Source organism: Oryctolagus cuniculus, chromosome 6 (assembly GCF_964237555.1).
Source record: "Oryctolagus cuniculus chromosome 6, mOryCun1.1, whole genome shotgun sequence".
Classification (NCBI taxonomy): domain Eukaryota; kingdom Metazoa; phylum Chordata; class Mammalia; order Lagomorpha; family Leporidae; genus Oryctolagus; species Oryctolagus cuniculus.
The window spans coordinates 166,170,626-166,195,504 of NC_091437.1; the positions used below are offsets into that span (position 1 = coordinate 166,170,626).

At 68.6% G+C, this 24,879-nt stretch overlaps 1 protein-coding gene across 2 annotated transcripts in view; it reads right to left on the reverse strand.

Moving 5' to 3' along the window:
• Positions 1-2,044: 2,044 nt before the first annotated feature.
• SLC45A4 (solute carrier family 45 member 4) overlaps positions 2,045-24,879 on the reverse strand; it is a 62,332-nt gene continuing 39,497 nt past the window's right edge. For both annotated transcript variants that reach the window (XM_070075864.1, XM_070075865.1), the window contains 6 exons: positions 10,450-10,638; positions 9,254-9,433; positions 7,921-8,981; positions 7,415-7,514; positions 6,335-6,546; positions 2,045-3,671 (listed from right to left, as the gene is read on the reverse strand). In XM_070075864.1, the coding sequence (XP_069931965.1) occupies positions 3,315-3,671; positions 6,335-6,546; positions 7,415-7,514; positions 7,921-8,981; positions 9,254-9,433; positions 10,450-10,638 (2,099 nt within the window). In that variant the 3' untranslated portion in view covers positions 2,045-3,314. The remainder of the gene's footprint in view (positions 3,672-6,334; positions 6,547-7,414; positions 7,515-7,920; positions 8,982-9,253; positions 9,434-10,449; positions 10,639-24,879) is intronic.

Genomic DNA, 24,879 nt, shown 5'->3' on the forward strand with positions numbered 1-24,879 from the left:
ACCCTCTCTGTGACGGCCCAAGGACAGGGCTCCGGGAGGGCGAGGCCCTAACAGCCGCTGAAATGGACGGAGCTGGGAACCCCCTGGGGCGGGTGCCGGGGCCGCAGGTGCTGCTGCCGACACGGAAACGCGACCAAGGCGTTTACTAGACTGCGGGTGTCTGTTACAGGGCCCGACACGGCTCTTGTTACAAAAACAAATTAACACGAGTGTGCATGGCCCCACAGGCGTGCGGGACCTGTGGGCTGGGTGGCACCAGGGGCTCACGCTCTGCTGGGGCTCGGGCACGCGCCACGGCCTCGTCACAGCCCCGCCCCCCACCCAGCACCTGTGCCGCCACCATGCTGGAGGCAGCCAACAGCAAAGGTCCCAGCCTGCCCCGGGTGTGCCCCCGTGGCGCTGGGGGCCGGGCGCTCCCTACGGGACGCCTACCCTGATGGTCGCCACGTCCATCTGGGAGGGAAGTGCCTGGACACTGGTGTGCAGTCCAGTGCCCACCGTGGGGTGGAGTCTCCCAACCACGTCTCCAGCACGTGGCTGTGTGCTCTTCAGCTGGCCACGGACAGGTGTGGAGTGGCCTAGCCCTGCCCTGGAGCAGCCCGGCTGGGCACCCCTAAATAGCCCCCACCTGGGGACCCCCAGTGACCACCCATCATCCCTCCCTCCACGTTGCCCCTGGCCCAGCCACTCTGGGTCAGAGGAACCTTTGACCAAATCTGCTCACACCCCAGCAGCTGGGCAACCTCGGGCAGCCTGGAAACCGTCACCCCTCTCGGAAAGGGACGCGGGACCCAGGGGACCCACTTAGCCTGCAGGAAGGCGGCTGGCTTCGGCTTCCAGCCACCCCAGGCCTCTGCACGCAAGCAGGCCGCCAGGGCCGGGGCACACTGGATGGCTGGTAGCAGCTCAGGGACAAAGCCGCACGTGGCACACGGCTTTGGGGCGCGCACAGCCGTGGACGGAGGCGACAGCTGCTACCCCAGAATATCCTGCATCCCTGCTGCTGCGGGAGGCCCACAGGCTCGGGGGCCGCGCCGTCCCCGTGGGCACGGGGTGTCTGTCCACCTGTCTGCTCCTCCACACACAGCGCCTCCCAGACGCCCCTGGCCACCTGTGTCCCCACGGGGATGGGACTGGACCCGGCGCTTCTCCCGGGGCTGGGGAATGTCACGGGTCCCCTGCCCGGGCCCTGCATGCCCCAGCCGCCACACGTGTTAAAGGCACCTCGGGAAGACTTCAGGGAACGCACGTGACCAGCGTGACAAGCTGTGCCACTCAGCACCCAGCCTGCCCCAGACACACACACGGGATAGAGCCCGGAACAGCTGCCTGGGGAGGCCCCCGGCCACCACGCTGCCCCCTCACTGGCCGTCTGACTCAAGTTCCAGGGCCAGCCCCCTACTGCTTGAGACCCCTGGAGACGGCCCGGCAGCCCCGTGGCGGTGCCACCTGCCGATGGCCTCATCGCTGGGGAGGGGCTGAGGCAGGATCGGGCTCCTGGGTCCTCACACCCAGTGCACCAGGGCCTCCGGGAGCCCCCTCTGCTGCTGACCCGGGCTCCTGGGCGAGCGGCATCCGCAGGGCTCCGGGCCTTGGAGCCCGACGTGACTGGCCACTCACTTCTGGCCTGCCCGTTCTCCAGCGGCCTTCCCGGGCCTGTGCCGTGAACACGGAACATCCCATGTCATTTCAGACCCCGCGGCCCCGAGAAAGCAGCTGTGGCCCTGGGCCCCCGGAATGGGCCCTGCGCGTCCGGCTCACTGGCGGTCTGGGCGCAGCTCAGCCCTGGCTCCCTTGGTTCTCGGGCTGGCGGGACCGGACGGAGGTGGGAAAAACGAACTGAGACAGAGGGTGCGACCCGGGCGGCCAGACCCCCGACGCGACCTCGGGGCCACCTGCCCGGGATAGCGGGCCGAGGACGGGCGCCCAGAGGTGCTGTCACCGACGGGAGGGGCAGGGCTCGCGGTGGCCGGGCGTCCCGGGGCCCACGGCTGCTCTCGGCCGCTCGGTCGACACCAAGCACGCCGATTCCTTTCAACACGCAGAAAATTCAAGTACTTTATTGAAAAACTGCTCAGTTTCATCTGGAAATATATATATATATATATATCTGCGTATACATCTCTGCTTCAGAACGGCCGTACTGCAGCCTGATTCTCTCCGCCGCAAAGTCCTTCACTCAAACATCCACGTGAGGCAGCGAGTGTTACACCTGACGCGGCCGCGGCCCCCGGCCCGGGCAAGCGCAGGCACACACAAACCGCCCGGGCCGTCTTCCCGCCCCGATCGCTGCGGCCTGGGGCGGGGAGGGAGGCCCTGGCACACGCACGCGTGCTGAGGTAGCCGTGCAGCGGGTGGCCCCTGGGGGAGGCCGTGCCCGCCTGGAGCTCCGCGCTCAGGACCCCCAGCAAACGGCTGAGAGCAAAGTGCAATGGAAGAGGCGGTGGGGCCCGGGGCGCGGCGGGGAGGGAGGCGGCCCCGGGTGGAGGCGGTGGGGCCCGGGGCGCGGCGGGGAGGGAGGCGGCCCCGGGTGGAGGCGGTGGGGCCGGGGCGCGGTGGGGAGGGAGGCGGTCTCAGGTGGAGGTGGTCGGGGTCCCGGGGCCTGGACACGGACCCGCTCGCAGGTGCCAGAGTTCAGATCCCGGCCCGTGGCTGGCGCTGTCCCCAGCAGGGTGGGGGAGGGTGGCCCCGTCCGGACTCCGCCTCCCAAACCCCCCCGCCCCCTGGCCACGGCCGCCTCGCAGCTTTGGTGTGGGCCGGCCGGGGGAGCGAGCGCTGTCCACTCGAATGCCTCCTGAAGGGACCCTAGGGGGGCAGCCCCGACGGGCGCAGCACCAGCAGCGCGTGCGGTGCTCGGGGGCGCGTGCCGGGGCCTGCAGACGGCGCTCACCGAACCGCCCGTCACCAACACCGCCGTGGTCCCAAGTCCTCGGGGGACCCAGGGCCGAGGACATCGATGGCTTCTCGTGTTCGACTGTCATTTTCGGGAATGCAAAATCTTACTATTTTTGTTTTTTTTTCTGAATTGCTTATGGTCTACCTTGCAAATGTTTTACAATTTAAAAAACATGCAGAAAAAGAAAGCTGAAATTAAAAGATCTTTCTCAATTTAAAAAAGGATTTTAAATGATTTTTTTTTAATTGTGGAAAAAGTAATTGAGTGTGGTATTTTTGCCTAGTAGCTCGAACCTAGCCTACAACTACTGAATTCCGGCTGCGTTTTGCGAGGGGCCCCGGCCGGCTGCACCTGCTGCCCCAGCAGTCCCCGCCGCGCCCGCCGCCCCGAGCGTGGAATGTGTAAACAGGCGTGTGGTTCAGACCATGGACTCCGTCTGCACCGGGCCCTGCAGGCCCTCGCTCCGCGACAGCTTCAGCGTGGTGGGCTTCTCGCCGTCCCGGCCCTCGCCGGCGGGCGGGCAGGACAGGCCTTTCTGCTCCTCCCTGGCCTCCTCCGACGCCTCGGGGTAGATCACCAGGAACGTGGCCGTCAGGAAGCCCAAGAAGGAGCCCACGGAGGCCACCATGGGGATGACGCGCACGGTGCCCACGGCGTCGACCACGCCCCCGAGGGCAGACGCCACCAGGATCTGCGAGATGTAGACCTGGCATGAGAGGATGGCGCAGTCTATGCCGAAGCCGCGCTTGGAGTTGCCGGGGCTGTGGTGGACATACTGCAAGAGAAGGGAGCGCACGTGTGAGACCACCGCCGTGGACGGAGGCTCACGCGAGGGGCCGCCGGGTGGCACAGAGCACGCGTGGAGTCGCCAGTGCCGCCCACGCAGCAGGGGTGGGAGCCGCAGCTCCCCAGGCCAGGGAGCCTCCGGCAACCTCTTCGGCCCGAGCCCCCCCCCCCCCCCTGACGCCCAACTCCTGCCCCGCCCCACGCAGAGGGCAGCAGCGGCTCCCTGTGCCTGGCGGGCTCTGGGCGCAAGCCCACCCAAAGGCTCCCAACAGCACAACTGCCCACTGCCCATGGGCGCCGGCAGCGGCCGTCCCTTGGCCTGGGCCACCGCGGCCCATGGAGACAGTTCAGCAGGGCCGTGTCCACCGTCTGCACCCCAGTCCCAGGGCGGGACTTCAGACACTCTCGTAAAACACGCAGATAAAAGAACAGGAGAGAACGGGAGAGGCGGCAATGCACACAGTCGGGCTAAGGCAGAGCGCCGAGTGCAGGAGACAGCGCCGCGACCGCACAAAACCAGGGAGCAGGTGCAACGCGCTGGGCCCAGAGGGCGCCTGGGCCAGGAGCCGGGATCGCAGGGCTCACGGCCTCGGCCAGGAGCCGGGACGGCACGGCACACGGCCTCGGCCTGCCGCAGGTGCCCGCCGGCCCTCAGTGATGACGAGGCCACCAGAGACCCCGCGTCCGCTTCATTGCACAGCGCTCACAAGCTCAGGTGCGCGCAGGGCAATCAACAACCTCAAGCGCACGTTAGGCTGAGAACCAAGGCAGGGAGTTTAGCACGTTAGAGCAGGAGACACCACGGAGCAGGACCCTGAACACACGGACACGGGCCAGCGCGCACCGAGGCCTGACTGTCAGCGCCAGCCGGGCGGCGCCACCTTGGCCTCCACCAGGCGAGATCCCGCCACGCACCTGCTGCGCAACGCGCACACCCCCGCTCCCGCCAGCCAAGCGCAAACCCCCTCCTCGTGCACGGACGTGCAGAATGGCCCCGGAGGACCGACACGCGAGCCCTGTGTGACGCCGCCGAGTGCCGAGACCGCCGGCCCGCCCCCACGCTCAGGAACAAGGGGCAGCTCAGGGGAGGCCATGCGGACTCCACGGGGGCGGGGGGGAGGTGCCCTGCTCTCCCCCACGCTGCAGACCGACACAGCACCGGGCCTGGCTCCAGCACCCACACGAGGCCCCGGGAGGGAGGGACACAGCGCCGGGAATCAGGGCCAGGGCTGCCTGGGGTGGAGGGGCTCCTGGCCTGGGTCAGGTCAAGTGTGCGCTCCCCCCTGCGCCTGAGCAGCCGCTACACTGCGATTAAGAGCCCGTTTACACAGGAGTTCTGTTCTGTTCTCGCTGCTGTCACCATGGCTGGGGCTGAGGGGCAGGCGGGAGCGCCTGGTGTCTTCCTCCCCCCAGCACAGGGTCTGCCTGCTATGCCTGAGACCTGCAACCCGCCTCGGCCCCGCGGTCACACAGTCCGGCCCGCCTGGCCCCCACCTCGGCCGCCTCAGCCCCCTCGCCCCTGCGGCCCAGCCCGCCTGGCCCCACCATGGCCCCTGAGGGCATGCACCCCGGTCCACCTGCCCCCGCCTCGGCCCCCCAGGCACCTGCAGCCTGGCCCACCTGCCCCGCCTCGGCCCCTGATCCTGTGCAGCTCAGCCCGCCTCAAGGGCAAGTGCCGGGGCGGGGTTACAGAGACGCGGCGGGGTTACAGAGACACAGTGGGATGGCAGAGTCGCGGCGGGGTGGCAGAGACGCGGTGGGACAGCAGAGACGCGGTGGGACAGCAGAGACACGGCGGGGTGGCAGAGACGCGGTGGGATGGCAGAGACGCGGCGGGGTTACAGAGACGCAGTGGGACGGCAGAGACGCGGCGGGGTGGCAGAGACGCGGTGGGACAGCAGAGACGTGGTGGGACAGCAGAGACACGGCGGGGTGGCAGAGACGCGGTGGGATGGCAGAGACGCGGCGGGGTTACAGAGACGCAGTGGGATGGCAGAGACGCGGCGGGGTGGCAGAGACGCGGTGGGACAGCAGAGACGTGGTGGGACAGCAGAGACACGGCGGGGTGGCAGAGACGCGGTGGGATGGCAGAGACGCGGCGGGGTGGCAGAGACGCGGCGGGGTGGCAGAGACGCGGCGGGGTTACAGAGACGCAGTGGGACGGCAGAGACGCAGCGGGGTGGCAGAGACGCGGCGGGGTGGCAGAGACGCGGCGGGGTGGTAGAGACACAGTGGGATGGCAGAGACACGGAGGGGTTACAGAGACGCGGCGGGGTGGCAGAGACGTGGCGGGGTGGCAGAGACGCAGCGGGGTGGCAGAGACGCGGCGGGGTGGCAGAGACGCGGCAGGGTGGCAGAGACACGGAGGGGTTACAGAGACGTGGCGGGGTTACAGATGCGGCGAGACCGTCAAGCCCCGTGGTCAATGACCTTTCGGATACCGGGCTCGGGAAAGCTGCTCAATGAGGGCCCCGGCCTGGAGGGGACGGGAGCTCCCTCCCCAGGGGATGCGGCTGTGACCCAGGGGCCTTGGGGACAGCAGCAGACCCGCCAGCCTCATCAGAACACAGACAAGGACCGCCTCACGGGAGGCAGCGGTCACAGGCCACGCAGGCCCTCCCGAGGCCTGGCCCCGCCCCCGCCAGCACCCACCTCCTTGATGTCGTGGTAGTGGCCCAGCAGGGCGTAGGGGCAGTAGGAGATGCTCATGGAGACGACGCCCATGGCGCTGATGGTGGCCATGGCCACGTAGACAGTGGGGAACATGGCCATGATGGCCGTGCCCACCGAGAAGCCCAGCGTGCCCAGAACGTAGATCACCCTGACGCTGAGGTCGTAGTGGTCCAGGTATTTCTGCAGTAGGGCTGAGAGGCCGGGCGGTGAGCAGGAGGGTTCCCAGCACCCCCACCCTGGACGGTCCCCTGCCTGCCCCAGCTGGCCTAGCCCAGCCAACACCTCCCCCCCACACGCAGCTGGGGCCCAGCCAACACCTCTCCACACACATGCAGCCCGGGGCCCAGCCAACACCTCCCCCCACACATGCAGCCCGGGGCCAGCCAACACCTCCCCCCACACACACACATGCGCAGCCCGGGGCCCAGCCAACACACACCCCACACATGCGCAGCCCGGGGCCCAGCCAACACGCACCCCACACACATGTAGCCCGGGGCCAGCCAACACACACACCCCCCACACACACATGCAGCCCGGGGCCCAGCCAACACACACCCCACACACACGCAGCCCGGGGCCCAGACAACATGCACCCCACACACATGCGCAGCCCGGGGCCCAGCCAACACACACCCCACACACACGCAGCCCGGGGCCCAGACAACACCTCCCCACACACACACAGCCGGGCTCAGCCAACACACACCCCACACACACGCAGCCGGGGCCCAGCCAACACCTCCCCACACATGCAGCCCGGGGCCAGCCAACACACACCCCACACACGCGCAGCCTGGGGCCCAGACAACACGCACCTTACACACACACACACACACATGCAGCCCGGGGCCCAGCCAACACACACCCCACACATGCACAGCCCGAGGCCCAGACAAAACACACCCCTCTACACACGAGCAGACTGGAGCCCAGACAACACGCACCGCCCCACACGCAGGTGTGCAGCCCTCGGTGGCTGCTCTCTCCGGCTAGGGGAAGGCCCGTTCAGCACGTCAGGGTCCCCATGCCCCAGCCCCCCTGGGCGGGGCTTCTCACCTGAGCAAATAGCACCGGTGGCCGCGTAGATGACCAGGCCCCAGCAGCCCGTCTTCACGCCGGCGTTGTAGGCGTGCCAGGCCGTCGAGTTGGAGGGGGCCTGTGCCAGAGAGAGGCCAGGGTGAGGGTGTGGGCCGTGCACTGTGTGTGAAGGGGCAGCCCCGGCCCAGGCCAGTGCCTCTGCCCCCAGCCACCAGGGGAGGCCGGCTGGTCGGGTGGTGGCAGAGACCCTCGTGCGCACCCGGCGGCCATCGCACCCCCCACCCCGAGCCAGGCGTGGGCCCACTAGCCCGGCAGCAGGGACGCGGCTTTCTGCCATCAGGCTGCGGGCTCTGGGGTCGTCTGGTGCAAGGCCGCAGACGGCTCAAGCCACGCCCACTGGGGGGCCCCGGAAGTGCCTCCCGCTCCTTGTGAAGTGCTAGACACCCGTGGCCGTGCCCCTCGGTGCTCACTCGGTGCCCCCACCGCCAGCCCACCTGCACGCGGGCGCCGAGGTGGGGGCTCACCTTGGGGTTCCCTTCGAAGATGACCTGGCCCATGAAGTCGGTGTAGAAGACGGCCTCGGCGATGACGGAGAACCAGGTGAGCAGGTGGCACAGGCACAGGCGCGTCAGCTCCCTGGGCATCTTCAGCATGGACAGCCAGAGCAGGCGCACGGTGGTCTCGCCCTCGCCCTCCTCGCTCTCCGTGTCCCCGCTGGAGGTGGTGGCCCCGCTCTGGTGCCGCTGGCGCTGGCGCTGCCGCTGCCGCTTCTGCATGTCGTACAGGTCGCTCATGCTGCGCGACGGCTTGATGAGCACCACGGCGTTGGCCCGCCGGTGCCGGTAGCGGTGGGAGCCGATCTTGCCGTAGTAGGAGAAGGTGCTGGAGGCCTGCCGGCGGAACACGTGCCGGCGGCGGCGCACGGAGCCCGGCGGGGCCGCGGCCTTCGCGTCCGCCCTGGCGCAGCTGCCGAGGGCGTCTCCGGGCGCAGAGCCGCCGCCGTTGGGGACTTTGGCTTCCTGCGCGTGCCTGTCGAGCAAGGTGTCGTCCTCCGCGGCGTGCTCCCTGAGCAGCGAGCAGAGCCGGGGCCGCCGGGCCTTGCCGAGCTCCTGGCTGGTGCTCCGGGGGGTGCCGGGGCGGGAGCCGTCGTGGAAGATGGACGGCTCGATGCCGTGCAGGAACAGCAGCTCGGGCTCCACGTCGAGCGCGGCGTCGGGCACGTGCAGCACCGAGTCGCTCTTGCTGCGCACCATGTCCACGTCCAGGTAGTCCAGCGGGAGCTCGTGCTCCGACTGCACCTCGTCCGGGAACGGGGGGCCGCCGTCCAGGGCGCTCGGGCGGGCGGCGGGCGCGAGGGGGCCCCCGAGCTTGGCGCTGGGCAGGCCGCTGGCCGCCTCGGGGCTCCGGTCCTGCTGCGGGCTGTACTGCTCCTCCTCGATGCTGAACAGGTGCAGGGCCACCGACACGGTGAAGATGATGGCGGCGAAGAAGAAGAGCACCTGGTTCTGCGTCCTGAACCAGTCGCCCAGCACGGTCTGCGTCCAGTCCAGCCCGCCCAGCACGTAGCCGATGGCCCCGCCCAGACCTGAGCGGGGAGAGGAGCGGCGGTGAGCGGCTGCCGGCCGGTGCCAGGGCCCAGGGCCACGGCTCGGCGCACAGAGAACAGCGCGAGACGGGAGAGCAAGTGGGGCGGGACCCAGGTCTGAGAACCGACCCACGGAGGCCCGCTGACCGAGCAGGGACCACGGGGCCAGAGGGGACCCAGCTGCCGCCCTGGGGGAGCGCGGGGCTCTGGCCGCACCCACGTCCTGGTCCCAGGCCCGGACGCCCCGGCTGCCCCGCCCCGGGGGTGCTCACCGGCGGAGAAGGCGTGGATGTTGAGGGCCATGTCCTGCTCCTCGCTGTCCACCACGTCCAGCAGGTAGGCGCGGATGGGCCCCTCGGTGGCGTCCGCGCTGAAGTCCAGCACCACCACCCCCAGCACGGTGAGGACGATGCCGATGGGCTGCTGGTTCGGGACATCGCCGAGGGCCAGGCCTGGACAGAGCACACGGAGGGTGGTCAGAGCCAGAGCCAACCAACCCCGGCCTGGGGGGCAGCCCCCACCCTCGCCCAGGGAAGCCACCCTCTGACCCGGCAAGGCCGGCACGCCGGGCGGGCTCCTCCTACTGCCGCGCTCACTCAGGCTCTGTGTCCCTCCAAGACGGGACAGTCCTCTGTGCCCCCACCTCTCCCCTCGAGAGCCGACGGAGACACAGAGGCTTCCGGAGCCGTCCAGCTCAAGAGGAAGCGGCCTCCCATCCCCAGCTCCTGAGCCACCTGAGGGTACCGCCGCACCTGCCCAGTGCGCCCTGACCGGCAGAGCTGGGCCTCCCCTCACGCCAGCGAGGTGCCGTCCTGGGACCCAAATCCCCGTGATGGGCTGAACCCACACTGCCTGCGCCAGGGTGGGCACAGGGGCAGGGGCTTTCGCCAGGAAGCTTGGTCTGGCCACGGGGCAGGACCCAGGCTCCCAGGTCACCCTATCTGGGCTGCAGGGGGCAGGACCGCCCCACGGCGGCCTGGAGAGAGCCGCCTCGCTCCCCGTGCGTCTGCTCCCTCCTCGGCACAAGCAGGACGGTGAGGGCCACAGTGCCCAGCAGACCACCAGCACTGGGGCGTGGGGGCGGGACTCACGGAGGCGACGCTGGGTCTGCACCGAGTGGGGGAAGGGCACCCCCACCCAGGAGGCTCCTGGGGCTTTCTCCTGGGCCGGCGGCTTCCTGCTCCAGCCCGGGAGGCAGGGGCTCCCAGGGCGCCCGGGGCAGGAGCGGTTCCCACGCGCCGGGCGTCGGCGGAAACAGCAAACCCAGCACGCAGACAGGAGCGTGACACACACACACCACGCGCCCCGGGCGTTCCCGACGCCCCGTCCAAGAGAAGGAGAACAAAAGGCCGTTCCTGAGAGCCGGCTGGAAACAGGACGCGGGGTCAGATACGCTCGCAACAGGAAGCGCGCCTGGACGGGTGCCCCCGGCGTTCCCACGTGGGCCCGCAGCGCCGGCCCCGCTCACCTATGGCCGAGCCGTTGAGGAAGAGTGCCACGCCCACGAGGACGCCCACACACAGCGCCAGGATGAAGGGGCGCCGGCGGCCCCAGCTCAGGGTGCAGCGGTCACTCGCCGAGCCGATGAGCGGCGTGAAGATGAGGCCGAGGATGGGGCTCACGAACCAGGTGAGGCTGTAGTACTGCTCCGGGAGGCCTGCGGGGACACGCGTGGGCACGCTCAGATACAGTGTCCCACACGCCAGGCACACGCGTGGGCACGCTCAGATACAGTGTGCCACACGCCAGGCACACGCGTGGGCACGCTCAGATAGTGTGCCACACACCAGGCACACGCGCGGGCACACTCAGATACAGAATGCCACACGCCAGGCACACGCGTGGGCACGCTCAGATACAGTGTCCCACACGCCAGGCACACACGTGGGCACGCACAGATACAGTGTGCCACACGCCAGGCACACACGTGGGCACGCTCAGATACAGTGTGCCACACACCAGGCACACGCGCGGGCACGCTCACAGTGTCCCACACGCCAGGCACACACGTGGGCACGCTCAGATACAGTGTGCCACACACCAGGCACACGCGTGGGCACGCTCAGTGTCCCACACGCCAGGCACACAAATGGGCACGCTCAGATAGTGTCCCACATGCCAGGCACACGAGTGGGCACACTCAGTGTCCCATACGCCAAGCACACGCGTGGGCACGCTCAGATACAGTGTGCCACACGCCAGGCACACGCATGGGCACACTCAGATACAGTGTCCCACACGCCAGGCACACGCATGGGCACACTCAGATATAGTGTCCCACACGCCGGGCACACATGTGGGCACGCTCAGATACAGTGTCCCACACGCCAGGCACACGCGTGGGCACGCTCAGACAAGGCCATACATATGAGCACGCTCAGACGCGGGGTCCTACACCAGTCACACGTGGGCACGCTCAGATGTGGGGTCCCACACCGGTCACACACATGGTCACACTCAGCCACGGGTCACACAGCAGTCACACGGTGGCCACGCTGAGACCCGGGGTCGCACACGTACTGCTCAGGTGGGGCCCCCACCTGTGCACACAGCACTGGGAAGGAGACAGGTGGCCCCGCCACCCACGCTGGCACGCACACACCCACCACCCTTCAGGGTCCCCCGCAGACTTCCTGTTCCCTGTGGTGGTGACGGATCTGGGGTCAGCGGAACCCAGCAGGTGTGCAGGAGGTGCGGCACTGGCTGAGCACGAGTGGAGAGCACCCTGCCCCCGGCCGCGCACAGCAGGTGGCTGGAGGGGGGCCGTGGCATGGGCCGAGACCAGGCCCTCCAGGGCACAGGGCAGGAGAGGGGCAGAGAGCTGCCATGCACCGCATCCCCACGGCCACCAGGGGGCTCTGTGGCCCCAGCAGGAAAGGCACTGGGCACTCAGGCCACAGCACAGCCAGGGCTGCCTGGAATAAAGGTATCCATCCTGCACTGGGCGCACTGCACCCAGCTGCCCACTGCACGGGGGGGGGGGACAACCGTGGCACAAAGGCAGGGCGCCACCAGCAGCCAAAGGACCCGGCTGCAGCTCCGTGCGACACAGCACAGGCCACACACGGCCGTGCACACGCTGGAAGTCCCCCTGCCCGGACAGCCAAAGGCGTGGGCAAGGACCTGCCAGGCGGGCGTTGCGGTGTGACAGCGCTGGATGGAGTCCCGGTCACTCTGCTTCCCGGCCAGCTCCCTGCCACCGCATCTTCCAGTACCAGGCTCCCTCCCCCCACCTGGGACGCGCTCGGAGCTCCAGGCTGCTGGCCTCAGCCTGACCCAGACCTGGCTGTTGTGGCCGTCTGGGAGTGAGCCGGTGGGTGGAAGACCTCTCTCTCCCCTGCTCTGGAAATAAACCAGCGTTAGAAATAAACTCTCTGGGCTCTCAGGTCGGGGGCCGCTTGCCCTTCGCAGGGGGCGGGGCTGGGGGACAGCTGGGCTGCGGACGGCAGTCCTGTGTGCATGGCCCCTGGTGAGGCTCTGTCCAGCTGGGGGCTGGCTGCCCTTCCATCCCGCCAAAGGCACCAGGCAGGGCAACAGGGGCTGAGCCAGGGAGAAAACATTTTTTAGGAAGAAGAAATCGTTCTCCGAGGGGCGGCAGGAAGCACCTTTCCACAAGGCTGCGGCGTGCCCAGGAGGACGGTACCCGCCCAGCCGAGCTCTGACCACGCCCACACCACGGCGACTCCGCCTTCCATCTGGAGACAGAGCGCTCCGGGGAGTCGGGAACCGACAAGGGCGCCGAGTGTGTGCCACTGGACAGCCAGGGCCCGCGGGGCCGGCACCACGGTGTCACGCCAGGAAGGCAGCATGGCAGGTGCCCGGCTGCTCCGAGCCGGCGCTGGGTTCACACCGTCTGCAGGGTGCGGGGCATCCAAACACGCTGGCGGGACCCGGGAGGCCTCCCGCGCCCACCACGCGCCCGAGCTCGCTCCTGTGCAAACGTGGCCACTCGTCACGACCTTACCAGTCCACGCCAACCTGCCCGAGTCGCCACGTGTGCCGGCACAGGGCCTCCCTGCCACGACACTGGCCCCTGACGACGTGGGGCGCCTGGGGAGTCACCTGCCCGGGAGGCTCCCACGCCGGCTCCTCCCCGCCCACAGCAATACTGCGTTCTTCACAGCAAGGACACACCCACCCACGCTGATGGCCCAGGCCCCTCCCCCAGCCCAGACCCACAGGGGTGCACCTGTGGAGACCTGAACCGAACCCTGAGGCAGGCCTGGTGACGGGTCTCCTCCTCCCTGGGCACCGGGCCACTGCATCGACCCGTCTGCTGCTTTGCCTAAGGCACAGAGCACCGCAGGGCCAGCCAGAGACCCCCAGGCCCCTGCCGACTCCTCTCCTGCCCAGGCCTTGGCTGTGGCTGCCAACACGCCCTCTCCCCAGTCAAAACCCTCCCCCTTGGCGCCCCCCAGGGCACAGCACTCCCACCAGGATCGATGGGCTGGGTCCAACGAGTCCGCAGCCTCCGCCCTCCGTGCCCTTCGGCAGCCACACCGGTTTGGCGATGGCAATGGCAAACACGTGTGGTGCAGATTCGGCCCGAGTGGATTTGTGTGCACAATGCAGAGTGACAGCTCACGTGCGGGCGGAGCCGGACCTGGCCTCAGGCAGCATCCGGTCCCGGAGCAGCCACTCACTGGCCGAGCGGCGCACTAGCCATCAGCCCTGCGGGCAGGCAAGGGCTGCGGGGAGCCAAGGGAGACTGGGCACTGGCAAGACAGGAATGGGCAGAGGTGGAGTGGGCGCAGCCGACAGCAGACCAGGAGGACAGAATGGACAGCGCAGGCCTCAGAGCCACGGGCCCCGCCCAGCCTGTCCAGGGCCTGCCGGGTGCCGAGTGCCCAGGCTCACCAAGCCGGTGAGCACAGCCATGCCAGGTCCAAGCCCGGGAAACACACGCCTTCCGGCACCCCACAGGTAGGTGCGGGAGGAGGTGGCAGGGCCAGGGCCATCATCCAGCGGCGCCAGGCCCCAGCTGTCGTTGCCTGGGCTCCCGGAGAGGTGACAGGTGCACCAGTCTCAGCGCCTTCCCTAGGGCCGTGCCTCTCACGCGGGCTGGCAACCCGTTCCCAAATGTGCTTTCCAGAGCAGGCGGGGGCGAGCGCAGGTGGACACGTGGGTGCGGCTCCCCGTCACGTCCCAGCCACCCCACGGCGCCCGCTAAGGCCAGGCCAGGCTTCAGGGGCCAGGCCACACAGCCCGCACAGCCCTGCCTCTGTCTCCTTCCTGTCCCTGCTCGGATGCTCTCCAGCGCCTCCTTGTGGCGGCTGCTTGCACCGGGCTCGGAATGGAAAACCCTTGGCTGGGTTTAGAGGTGAACCACGCCGAGCCCCATGAGGCGGCAAGCAGGCTGGGGTGGTGGGCCCTGGGCTGCCGACTGCCGCGCTGAAGCTGTCCTGACAGGGACCCCACGTCTGCACTCTGCAGTGTCAGCAACAGGCAGCCCCTTCTCCGGCCCAGGCTGGCTGTGTGGGAGACGGCGGGAGCCTTGGGCACACGGTCCGTGATGGGCGCATGGCAGGGGCCACCCCACGGTCACTGGTGCAGGCCAGGAGGGAGCTGGCGGCCGGGTGGGGCTGGCTCCTGGAGCCCCCTGACGGAACAGCCCCCTCCCCTCTGTGGTCCCACCCAGCACAGGGGCTGCTGGGACGAGGAGCAGTCCTCCCCCAGGGCGGGGCCGTTACAGCTTCCCTGTGCTCCTCCCACAAATCTCTCGTGGCAGCTCGCCCCACAACTGCATAGGTGCCGCCTCCAGGGCCCCCTGTCTGCCGGCCCAGCCGACTCACCCTCAGTGGCCTGGCAGAGCCTGGAACCTGTGCTGGCCATCCCTCAGCCTTCCCTGGGGCACCCACCTAGGACCCAGGGTGACCTCAGAGCAGCGGGGCTGGGCTCAACCTGCTGGGCAAGGCCCGGCGGCCTCAGCCACGCTCTGTCCATCCCCCCCTCCCCCCGGGCGGCTCGGAGGATGACCATGGAAGCATCTGTCCAGGGCTGGGCCCAGCCGGCGCGGCATCAGCGCTCTGCTCGCTGCTCCAAGAATCACACAAGGTCACCGGCCGAGACCCCCTTCCACACAGGCGCCCAGGCCTGCACACGCAGTCGGGCTGGCCCCCACCCCCGACGTGTGGCCAACCGCCCCTCGGGCAGCAGCCCAATCGCCACAACCCCTTCCAAAGGGCAAGACGGAGGCACAACTGCACAGCTGCCCTGCGGCAGGGCGGGCTTGGCTCCAGGGCCCGTGAGCTCTAGGCGAGGTGGCCCTGCACGCCCGGGGGCTGGTGTCGGCCGGCCACGTCCTGACAGCGGCTCTGTCTGTCTGGGAGAAGCAGCGCGCCCAGGGCAGACACCTGCCCCCCACAACCGCAGCTCAGGCCCCACGGCTGCTGAGGTGGGGTGCACCCGTTACCCAGGGCAGCCCAGAATCCCGCGCGAGGCTGGGGTGAAGGAGCCAGGCGTGGGCTCCCCAGGCTGAGCGTGGAGGCTGCCCCAGCCGGGGCTCTGTCTCCCGCTGTCCTCCCCAGTCCCCCCACGGCTCACTGAGGGCTGCAAAGCAAGTCCCGGAGAGCCAGCCACCTGGGCCGGCGGACGCCTCGGCGGCCTCCCCCTCGGAGCCCCCGCCCTTTGTTCGAGCCCGGTGGCAAGGAAAACAAACCCTTCCCATCACGTCTCCAAAGCGGCCCCGGAAGCACGAGGGGTGCCGCAGCCCGACGCCCACGGCGGTGAGAACCGGCTCTCTCCGCCGCCGGCCAGGGCTGCCGCTGGGACGCCCCGGCCGGAGGAGTTCCCAGCGAGGCCCTAAACAAACACACCACCAGGCTCCGGCAAATAAGTTTTGTTTTTTCCCAGGCAAAGGTTGAACAACAATGGTGGGACCAGGAAGGCCCCGGTGCACAGGAAATACTCACTGTGTCACCGCGTGCCCGCGGCTGTGAGGTCACGGGTGACGCTGGGTCACGTGCGGCAGCTCCTATTCACAATGTCTGTTTGACAAACGGGTGCCGTGGGGGGGTGGGACGGGAGCGCTGCCCGTGGCCGTTTCACACCAGGTCTAAGCTGGGAACAGGGGCAGACAAAGCCTCCCCCGCCGATAAGGCCACGGTGACAGCACTCGTGGGAACGAGCTCCTGTGGGAAACAGCGGGCATCCTCGAGCGGCCCGAGTTCAAGGCCGTGGAGAGCCAGAGGCTGGGCAGGAGGGGAGGCCCCGGAGCCGCAGGAACATTCCAGAGTCACGGGCGCCGGGGAGGGACGGGAGGAGGCGCCTAGCTGAGCTGCTCTTCCCGGCGCCACCAGGAGCCGCGTGTCCCTGGCTTTGTGCCGGGCTGCCGTCACCTCCCACGGCCCACCTGGCCCCTTCTTGGAGGTCTGCTCAGGTCTCAGAGCCCCTCACCTCAGCGGGCAAACGGCCAGGGGCTGGGGGAGCCTCTCCACTCTCCCAGGAGTCAGGACGGAAGCCCGGGAGACCCCAGGAGGCGCCCCCAGCGTGACCACGGCCAGGGCAGCTCCCCGCAGGTGGCTGCTGGTCACTTCCTGGGCAGGAGGGGGTGGCGCGGAGTCCCACGGGGAGCACCGAGCGCACGGCGTCCACCCCTGCCCGGCCCGCACGCAGGTGGAGCCGTGGCCTTCTCACGGACCGAAGGCTCCAGCAACCTGACTCCCCGGACTGGTAACGTGAGCCGCCCCCGGCTCCCCAGTGGCCGCGCCACCCCCGCCCGCCCGCCACGCCCTGGGGCCTCCCGACCACTCCGGGAGGGGCTGGGTGTCCAGCTGGCTGTGCGCGCGCACCTGAGCAGAGCGCTGGCCCTCGCAAGGCCGGCGGCCGCCCCAGAGCCCGGCTCGCGGAGACCCTGCTTCCTCAAGGCACACACGCCCACGGTCTCTCCACACGCCATCGCCTCCACCCTGACCCTCGCCTCACTTCCCTCCTTGTGCCCTTAAAATGCTGCCTTTGGGGGCTGACCATGGCACAAGCCCCACCCGGTGACGCCCACACCTGCATCCGAGCGCCTGGTTCAAGTCCTGGCTGCTCTGCACTTCCGGTCCACTCCCTGCTAATGGAAGGCAGTGGACGATGGCCCACGTGTCTGGGCCCCTGCTGTCCACGCGGGAGACCCGGATGGAGTTCCAGCCCCTGGCTTTGGCCTGCCCGGGCCTGGCCCAGCCATGGCTGCTGTGGGCAGTTTCTCATGTGAAGGATTTATTTTGGAGAGAGTGGGGAGGGGAGCTCCCTTTGCCGGCTCACTCCTCCAAGGCTGCGCCAGCCAGGGAGCTGCGTCAGGCAGAACAGCTGGGACTCCAGCCGGCGCGCACGTGGGCTGCCGGCATGGCGAGCCTGGCTTAACCTGCTGAGCCACAGCGCCAGCCCGGCTGTGAGCACCTGCAGAGCGAGCCAGTGGGTGCAGGACACTGCTCTGCCTCGGCCAGGCGGCCTTTGAATACGTACACAAATCAATCTTGTTTTTTAACAGCTGTGCTGTGTGGGTTTTACCTGAGGGTGACGGAGCCCCGGCTTCCTCCCCACACCCACCCTGCCCTCCATCTTGAGCCAGAGGGACGATGTGAGACCCACATAGAAGACACCTGCCCACAGCTCCCAGCGCCCACTGCCTGCCCGGCCCGCCCCTGCCCACAGCCAGGCCAGCCTCCCTAGGCTCCAGCCGCCCACCCCCGGCTGTTCCCAGGCGACACAGGGCTCACTCCAGCCCCAGACCCCAGCGCCCCCATCTCAGCTGGGGGCACCCCTTGAGGTTCAGCCACGTCCCACCCCTGGCGCCAACTGCGGTCTACACCTGTTTGTTCGCTGTCTTCCTCTCTGAGGGTGGGCTTTGGGGCAGGAGGTCCCGGTCCCGCGCCAAGCTGCAGAAGTTAGCACCCTCCTTGCCGAGTGAGGAGGCCAGCCCGGCACTGCCCAGCCCTGCGGTCACGGGCCCGGGCCGGAGCTCAGCTCCGCTGCAGCCCGGGCCCCACGCGTCCTGCGGCGGGTGGCCGTGCGGGAGCTGGGAGCAGAGGGGCAGCGCCCGTCCTGTGTCTCAGTGCAGGAGCACAGCTCACCGGGTGCACCACAAGGGAGCTCTCTGGGGCTCCACCTGTGCTGGGAAATCGACCTCAGGCCATCGTCGGCCACACGGCCGGTCCACAGCCTCCCCTCTGCGCCAGGTCTCCCCGGAGCCCTCCGTGGCACGGGCTGTGGCGCTGCCAGCCCCGACGAGACCTCTGAGGCCCAAGCTGCTCCCAGCCCACAGCTCCCAGCCCCGCTGCAGGACAGGCCCTCAGAATAAAGCGCGTGGAGGGAAGTGGCTGACGGTGCCCCAGGACCCCGAATCTGGGTGGGCTCTGCAGACCCACGGGCCAGCCCCTGTACTGTGGACAGGCAGGCGTTGAAGACAGAGCAGCGCTGGTCAGCGTGAGGGTCTGAGGTCTGGCATGCCCGGCTCTGGGCGAGGTGGGCTCTGCACCTGCACAGCCACGCTGTGGGGACGAGGGGCTGCACCTCCTCACCTCCACCCCCTGCACCTGCACAGCTGCACTGTGGGGACGAAGAGCTGCCAGGAGCCAGCCCTCCCCACCGCCTCCACCCCTGCACCTGCACAGCAGTCAGCCGCCCCCCCCCCACGCCCCCTGCCCCTAGGGAATGAGCCGCCTGCAAAGCCTCACGCCAGGCAGCTTCAACACCGACATCTCTTCCTGCTCCGGGAGGAAGAGAGATGCCACAGAAAGACGCGTCCCAGCCCTAGCTGCACACACCGGGCTAGCCACAGGCCTGTGCCACGCAGGGGGGCTTCTCCAGCCCCTTGCCCCACACCCGTTTCCTCCCGGGACACGGGGGAAGTACCGCGCCCGAGGGCAGTGCTGCACAGGGACAGGCGTGAGTCAGCGGCCCGCGAGGACCTGCCGGCGGGTCTGGCGCTGGGGAACCTGAGGTAAGAGCTCCGGAGACCCGGACACTGACTCACGCGGGGCAGGAAGGGGCCCGGGCCCGGCTCCCGGCGGGGACGGTGCTGGGCTGCGACTCCAGGGAGACCGCGTCAGCTGGCGCAGGGCGGGCGTGGCAGGAAGGGCTTCCCGATGGAAGACTCCACTAGGGACGCGCGGGCCCTGGGTGGTGCCCTCGGCCCCCAGGCGGCTCCCACCATGTGGGGTCAAGGACCCTGCGAGCAGTGTTGCCCAGGCCTGGGCGGGGGCAACGGTCACTCCGCTGGCCGTGGGGCCTCCGTGGGCGGGAGGCACGGCCCTGCCTCAGCTCCCAGGGCTGAGCCAGGCTGACACCAGGAGCCAGGAGCTCCACCCAGGGCTCCCACGTGGGTGCAGGGGCCCAAGCACCGGGGCCATCCTCGGTGGGGCTGGATCGGAAGGGGAACAGCTGGCCTGGAACCGGCGCCCGGACGTGATGCCGGCTGTGCCGCAGCACGGGTCCAGGCAGAAACCCTCAGTGTGACGGACAGTTTGAGGGCTTCCTCACCCTCTGCCTCGGGTGCCAGGACACGGCAGCACACCGGCGCCCGGAGGGCCTGGCTCCCATCCCAGCCACTCCGCTTCCGACGGAGCTTCCCACTCGCGTGCCTGGGAGGGGGGCGCAGGGTGGTCCAAGTGCCTGGGCCACGTGGGATTCCCACACGGAGCTCCCGGCTCCAGCTCTTGCAGGCATCTGGGGATGACCAGCGGATGGAAGGGCTCTGTCTCTCCGCCTTGCACATTCCTAAGTGAATGATTTTACAAATGATTGAAAAAGCAGATTCCTGGGCCGGTGCTGTGACGTAGCGGGTGGGTTAGGCTGCCGCCTGCAGAGCCCGCATCCCACGTGGGCGCCGGCTGGAGTCCCAGCCGCTCCATTTCCGTCCAGCTCTCTGGAAGGGACTAGCAGACAGAAGACCTAACTCTGCCTCTCAAATAAATAAATCAGAAAAAAATAAACTCCTTGGGCTGAAGGTCACCCCAAAGAAGGCAGCCTTGGGCAAGGTCCTGCTCAGTGTGTGGGGAGGGGGAGCAGAAGCACCCAGGGTGGGCGGGGCGTAGGCGGGGGAGGGGGAGAAGCACCCAGGGTGGGCGGGGCATAGGCAGAGGAGCCACAGGGCTGGGGTGGGGGGTGGGGCAGAGTTGGCGCTCAGGGGCCTGGTCACAGGCAGGCCAAGCTCCAGGGCCAAAAGCTAGCTCACAGGGATCACAAGGCCAGCAGCACTAACGGTCACACACTCAGGAGACACCGCTCGCCCAGGGTGGACGCCACGCCCACCTCGAGCCCTTCGGGCGGACGGAAGCCAGGGCCAGCCTTGCCCCGCCACAACCCAGGGCCTCCGCACCGCCGGTGCTCCGCGTGGCGGCTGCTAACCCGAGCCGGAGCCTCGAGCCCACCGCGAGCCCCAGCGCCCCCCAGCTCTGACCAGCGTCTGTCCAGGGCTCACGGCCCGAGAACCTGGAAGCTACGGCTCACTTAGGAAGGGCTCAGCGAAAGCCGGACAGCAGTGTCCAGGGAACCGGGGCCCCGGCCACGCCGTAAGCTCCTGAGCCAGGGCTCAGCCCAGGTCTGTGACCCGTGCCGGCTGGTGGCCCACCGAGGAGGAGCCAAGCTCCCACAGAGGACACCCCTGCGGAGCCGTCCTCCGGATCCCCACGAGTGTCACGCCAGGGGCGTGGACGAGGAGGCAGCAAGTGTCTCCTTCAACTTTTTCAGATTTTATGATGTGAATCAGGGACTGGAAAAAAAAAAAAAACAACCAAAAGCCCCAGCCACCACCCTCCCACAGGGTTACTTTAGCTCTGCTTCCAGTAATAAGCGGCAGTCAGAAACCCCCCAAATCAGCTAGCAGGGGACGGGTTAAGCCACGCCCACACGTGAAGACACGGATGCTGGCCCGTGTATACCACGAACCTCGGCCGCCAGGTGACAGGTGCGGCTCAGGCCCGCCCATCTCTGTGCTGTGAACACGCCCACCGCCACGGCCGTGTGCGGCTGCTCCCGGGACCCTCGGCCAGCAGCCGCCCGGGAGCCGCTGCCCGAGACGCCTCGGGACCACGGAGTAACACGCAAACCATCAGGCGGCGCTGAGTACCTCTCGCCACGCGGAACGTGGGCTTGGGTCACCGCTGGCCCACAGAACTCCTGAGAAGCAAGCCGCTTCTCTCACGAGCCAGTCCACACCAGCTCCAACCCACGGCGGGGCCCGGGAGGCGGGAAAGAGCGGGCTCCCGGGTCGTACGCTGTGTTCTTCCACAGCAGACCAGCAAGCGTTCGAGACTTCTGGAAAAAACGATTCTTGGCAATGACTGCTGCCCCCTCTGGTTCTCAGCGGAGACCCCGACCCCCTGTGCTGTCCTCACACGGCTGCCCGACCCCGCGGCTCCCACGCCACCTTCCCCACGGTGCTGCTGAGCCGCCTCCGAGGCCTGGAGCGGGGCCCCTGCTGAGGGGGAGCCCGGCCCCAGCACCCCGCCCTCATCTACAGAGACGCAGGTTTCCCGAGCGCAGTGCCCGGGGCAGCTCGCCGCGGCCCAAACCACAGGAACCCTGTAGGACCGGTCTGCAGGGTGGACGTGCCCGCCCAGCCCCTGCCCGACGCCCCGCGGTCTGGGGGCACTAGCAAAGGCAGCCGGGCTTGGAAAGACGCCTCTGACTGACCTCCACCGACTGGCCAGGACCCCGCAGGTCACTCACGCTCCAGACGCCTGATTATGTGGCCTCAGGCTGCTCCCTCCTCCCAGCAGGGCCAGGCTCAGTATGACATGCCCCCCCCCCCAGGCACTGGGGCTGTCCCCTGCTGCCATCTCCCCGGGAGCCAAGGCTGGGGGCTCTGGGCATCTGAACTCCTGGGGCGTGGGGGCGGGGTGGGGTGCATGTCAGCATCCCAGTGCCCAGAGGCCCGGCTCCCACCTCATCAACCCCCAGCCAGGTGGTCAAGTCCCCTGGCCTGGAGCTGCGGCTGGCCCACGGGCCCTGCTAGGCCCACGCAGCCCCGCCAGGAGCCACAGATGTGCAACCCACAGTGAAGGTGGTGGGCTGCTCCCGTGGTCGCCCACAGGGCCCCCTCGCAGTCACCAGCGGCCGAGCAGGGGCCCCGTCCAGCTGGGACGGAGGTGAAGCAGGCCTCCACGAGCCCCGCCATCTGTGACCCGGCCAAGTGACCCGAGGGAAATGGCTCGGCTGCGCCAGGCCCTGGCAGAGAATGAGGAAGTGCCGCGGCGCGCAGGGCTTGGCCGGGGCTGGGGCAGGAGGCGCCGCCCCTGCCTGCTGCTAGGTTAAAAAAGCAGCGTGGGCAGCGCGCCCCAGCCCGGCCCCGCTCGCACACGGCTGCAGGCAAGGTCGGCGCGCATGTGCTGGGAAGGCCTTTAAAGTACGGGCCGCTGCACTCCTGGAACCGCTCCCCGCACCCGGGGCTTCCCCGCAGCCTCGGGAACCACGGTCCTGAGCCCACGGCCACTTCCCCAGGACCGTCCACTGGCGGCTACCAGGGACACCCACCTCCAGTGCAGCCAAACAGGCACAAGTTCAAGTTTCCCTCTGGGACGCTCCCGAGGGCTTTGTGAGCTCTGTCCACCCACACGGGGGTGGGGCGCCCACGGCGTGCCAAGTGGGCGACAGTGCGGGTGGCTGTGGGCGGTGTAACGTGGCTCAGACCACCGCATGGGCACATTCTACACGGCGGCCGACGCACCACTTACAACAAGGTCTCCTAAGCTCTGTTTCTGCTCCCCACCTAAGGAAAACAGCTAACACGCTTGTGGGCAATCCCTAGGGGAGCAGTGTGCCCCTTCCGCAGAGCCAGGAGGCGGGGCGAGGGGCTTGCTCCCCCGCTCTCCCAGGGGCCGGGTCTCGCCCCGGCTCAGCCCGCATCACTGCCACTTTGTTCACTTGCATTTCTCTGCGGCTCTCGCGAGGTTAAGCCGCCACGTTCTACGTGAGCCACGGCGGGGCTCCTGCTCCTTGGGGCACTGGTGGGGACCCAGGTCCATTTCTGCTGCTGCCTCCGGCAGCCCGGCCACCGCACCCCTAGCTCACGCACATCTCCCCCGTTCCCTGACCCCTGCCCCTTCCTGTGCTGAGCAGGGCGCGGTGAGGGTCCCTCCAGCCTGCGCCCGGCTCTCCAGGCACCACCATACCGGCTGCCCCTGGCCGCAGCTCCAGGCCATGCCCGACCCCGGCGTTGCCACATTCGCTCATCACGCCTGGGAACCAGCCCCAGCTCCGGCTGATGGCAGGCGGCTGCGGCTGGCCTGACGCGTGACAAGGAGGAACCAGCACACACGACTCCTGGAGAAGGGGCTGAGTTCGCACTCCCGGTTTCTCAAGTGCAATGACCCGAGGCACGAGGAAGCCAGACTTCGTGCTAACCGCCCTGTACGCACGGCTCCCCACTGCCTGGGGGACCTCGGGTGTTCCCAGGGTCCGCTCCGCACACGGGGGTCCTCCCGGCTGACGTCTGAGGCATGGTGGGGCCCGGCCGAGGTGGGCTTTGCACGAGGGCCCCTGGGCATGCCCGCCCGCCTGCCCGTCTCCTCTGGGCCGGCGTGGGCTGCTGGAGCCCCCAGCCAGCAGGAAGCCTGAGGCTGAGCTGCAGTTCTGGAGGGTGTGGTTTCTCCAGCATTTCTTACTGTGATAAAACCTACGTGACAGAGAACACCACGTCCGTCCCACGTGTCCGCTCCCCCGCGTGAGGCCTGCTCCCTCTCCCCACACCCGCCTGTCCTGCCCGTGTCCCCTGCACGGATCCAGCTCCTCCCCTTGGCGCCCCCATCTGCAGAGTCGGCACCTGCACGCGGGGGTCCACCCACCTCCCTCCCGGCACCTCCTGGGGGCAGAGGGCCCGGGCAGCTGGCCCAGTGCTGGCCAACCCCAGTGCTGGTCACAGCCCCTCTCCACGTGGGAAGGGCGCTGGACAAGTGCCCCTCACGTCCGGGTTGGGGTTGGGGTTGGGGTTGGGGTTAGGGTTAGGGTTAGGGTTAACTCAGGGATCCCCCGGTACTTACGTAGCCCTGGCTCCATGCCAGGCATGAAGCGGACGCTGGCACTCACGCCCTGCACACGGTTCCCGGGGCTTGTGGGAAGGAGAGCAGGGCTACCCTGCCCCGGGGCTGCAGACAACCCACGGGGGACCCTCCCAGGCTCCCACGGCAGCTGTGCCCCGCCCATCTGGGTCCAGCACTGTCCACCAGGAGCACACCGGTCTGCGGCCACACCGGGGCAATTCTGGGGAGCCCAGATCAGCCCTGCAGGTACTGGCAGCGACAGACAGGTGCCAGGGGCCCCAGGTGACCCAGGGCAGGGCACCTCTTAAAATTTCTTCCCGCCAAGCAGAAAACTCCTTGAGGTGGAGGAGAGTAAACCCCAAACGTGTATCTGCAGGGACTCAGGACAAAACGGGACCCCCTTCCAAATGTCCCTGTGCGCACAGAACTCGAGAGGGGCCCCAGGCAGTCGGACCCAGAGGCACAGGCGAGGCCTGCGCCAGCATCACTCATCTGCAGACGCCGCCTGCTCCACAGCCCCCATGCCTACAGCAGAGGGCGCGGAAGCCTGCAGCTGCCCACACGCATGGGCGACACACAGCTGGGGTCACCCCTCGGGGGCACGTGAGCGTCCGTCTGCACACGCACATACGTGTGGCTTCCACCTGGGGCACCGAGAGCACGTGAGCGTGTGTCCGTGCACGTCACACACGTGCCTCTGCCCAGACACGACGTGGACATGCACCGTGGCCATCACACTGCCACCTGAACACGCCTGCCGTCTCCCGGCAGCCCGCGCCACGGCTCCCTCCTGGAGCAGCCAGGACCTGCCGCGACCCGGCTCTCAGCCGCGAGCAGAGCGAGAGGCCACAACAAACCCAGGGTCCTTCTCTTTCATGAGCTTCCCTTCCTGGAGTAAACTTCCTGGACTGCAGGAAACAGCAGCCCTGGGGAGG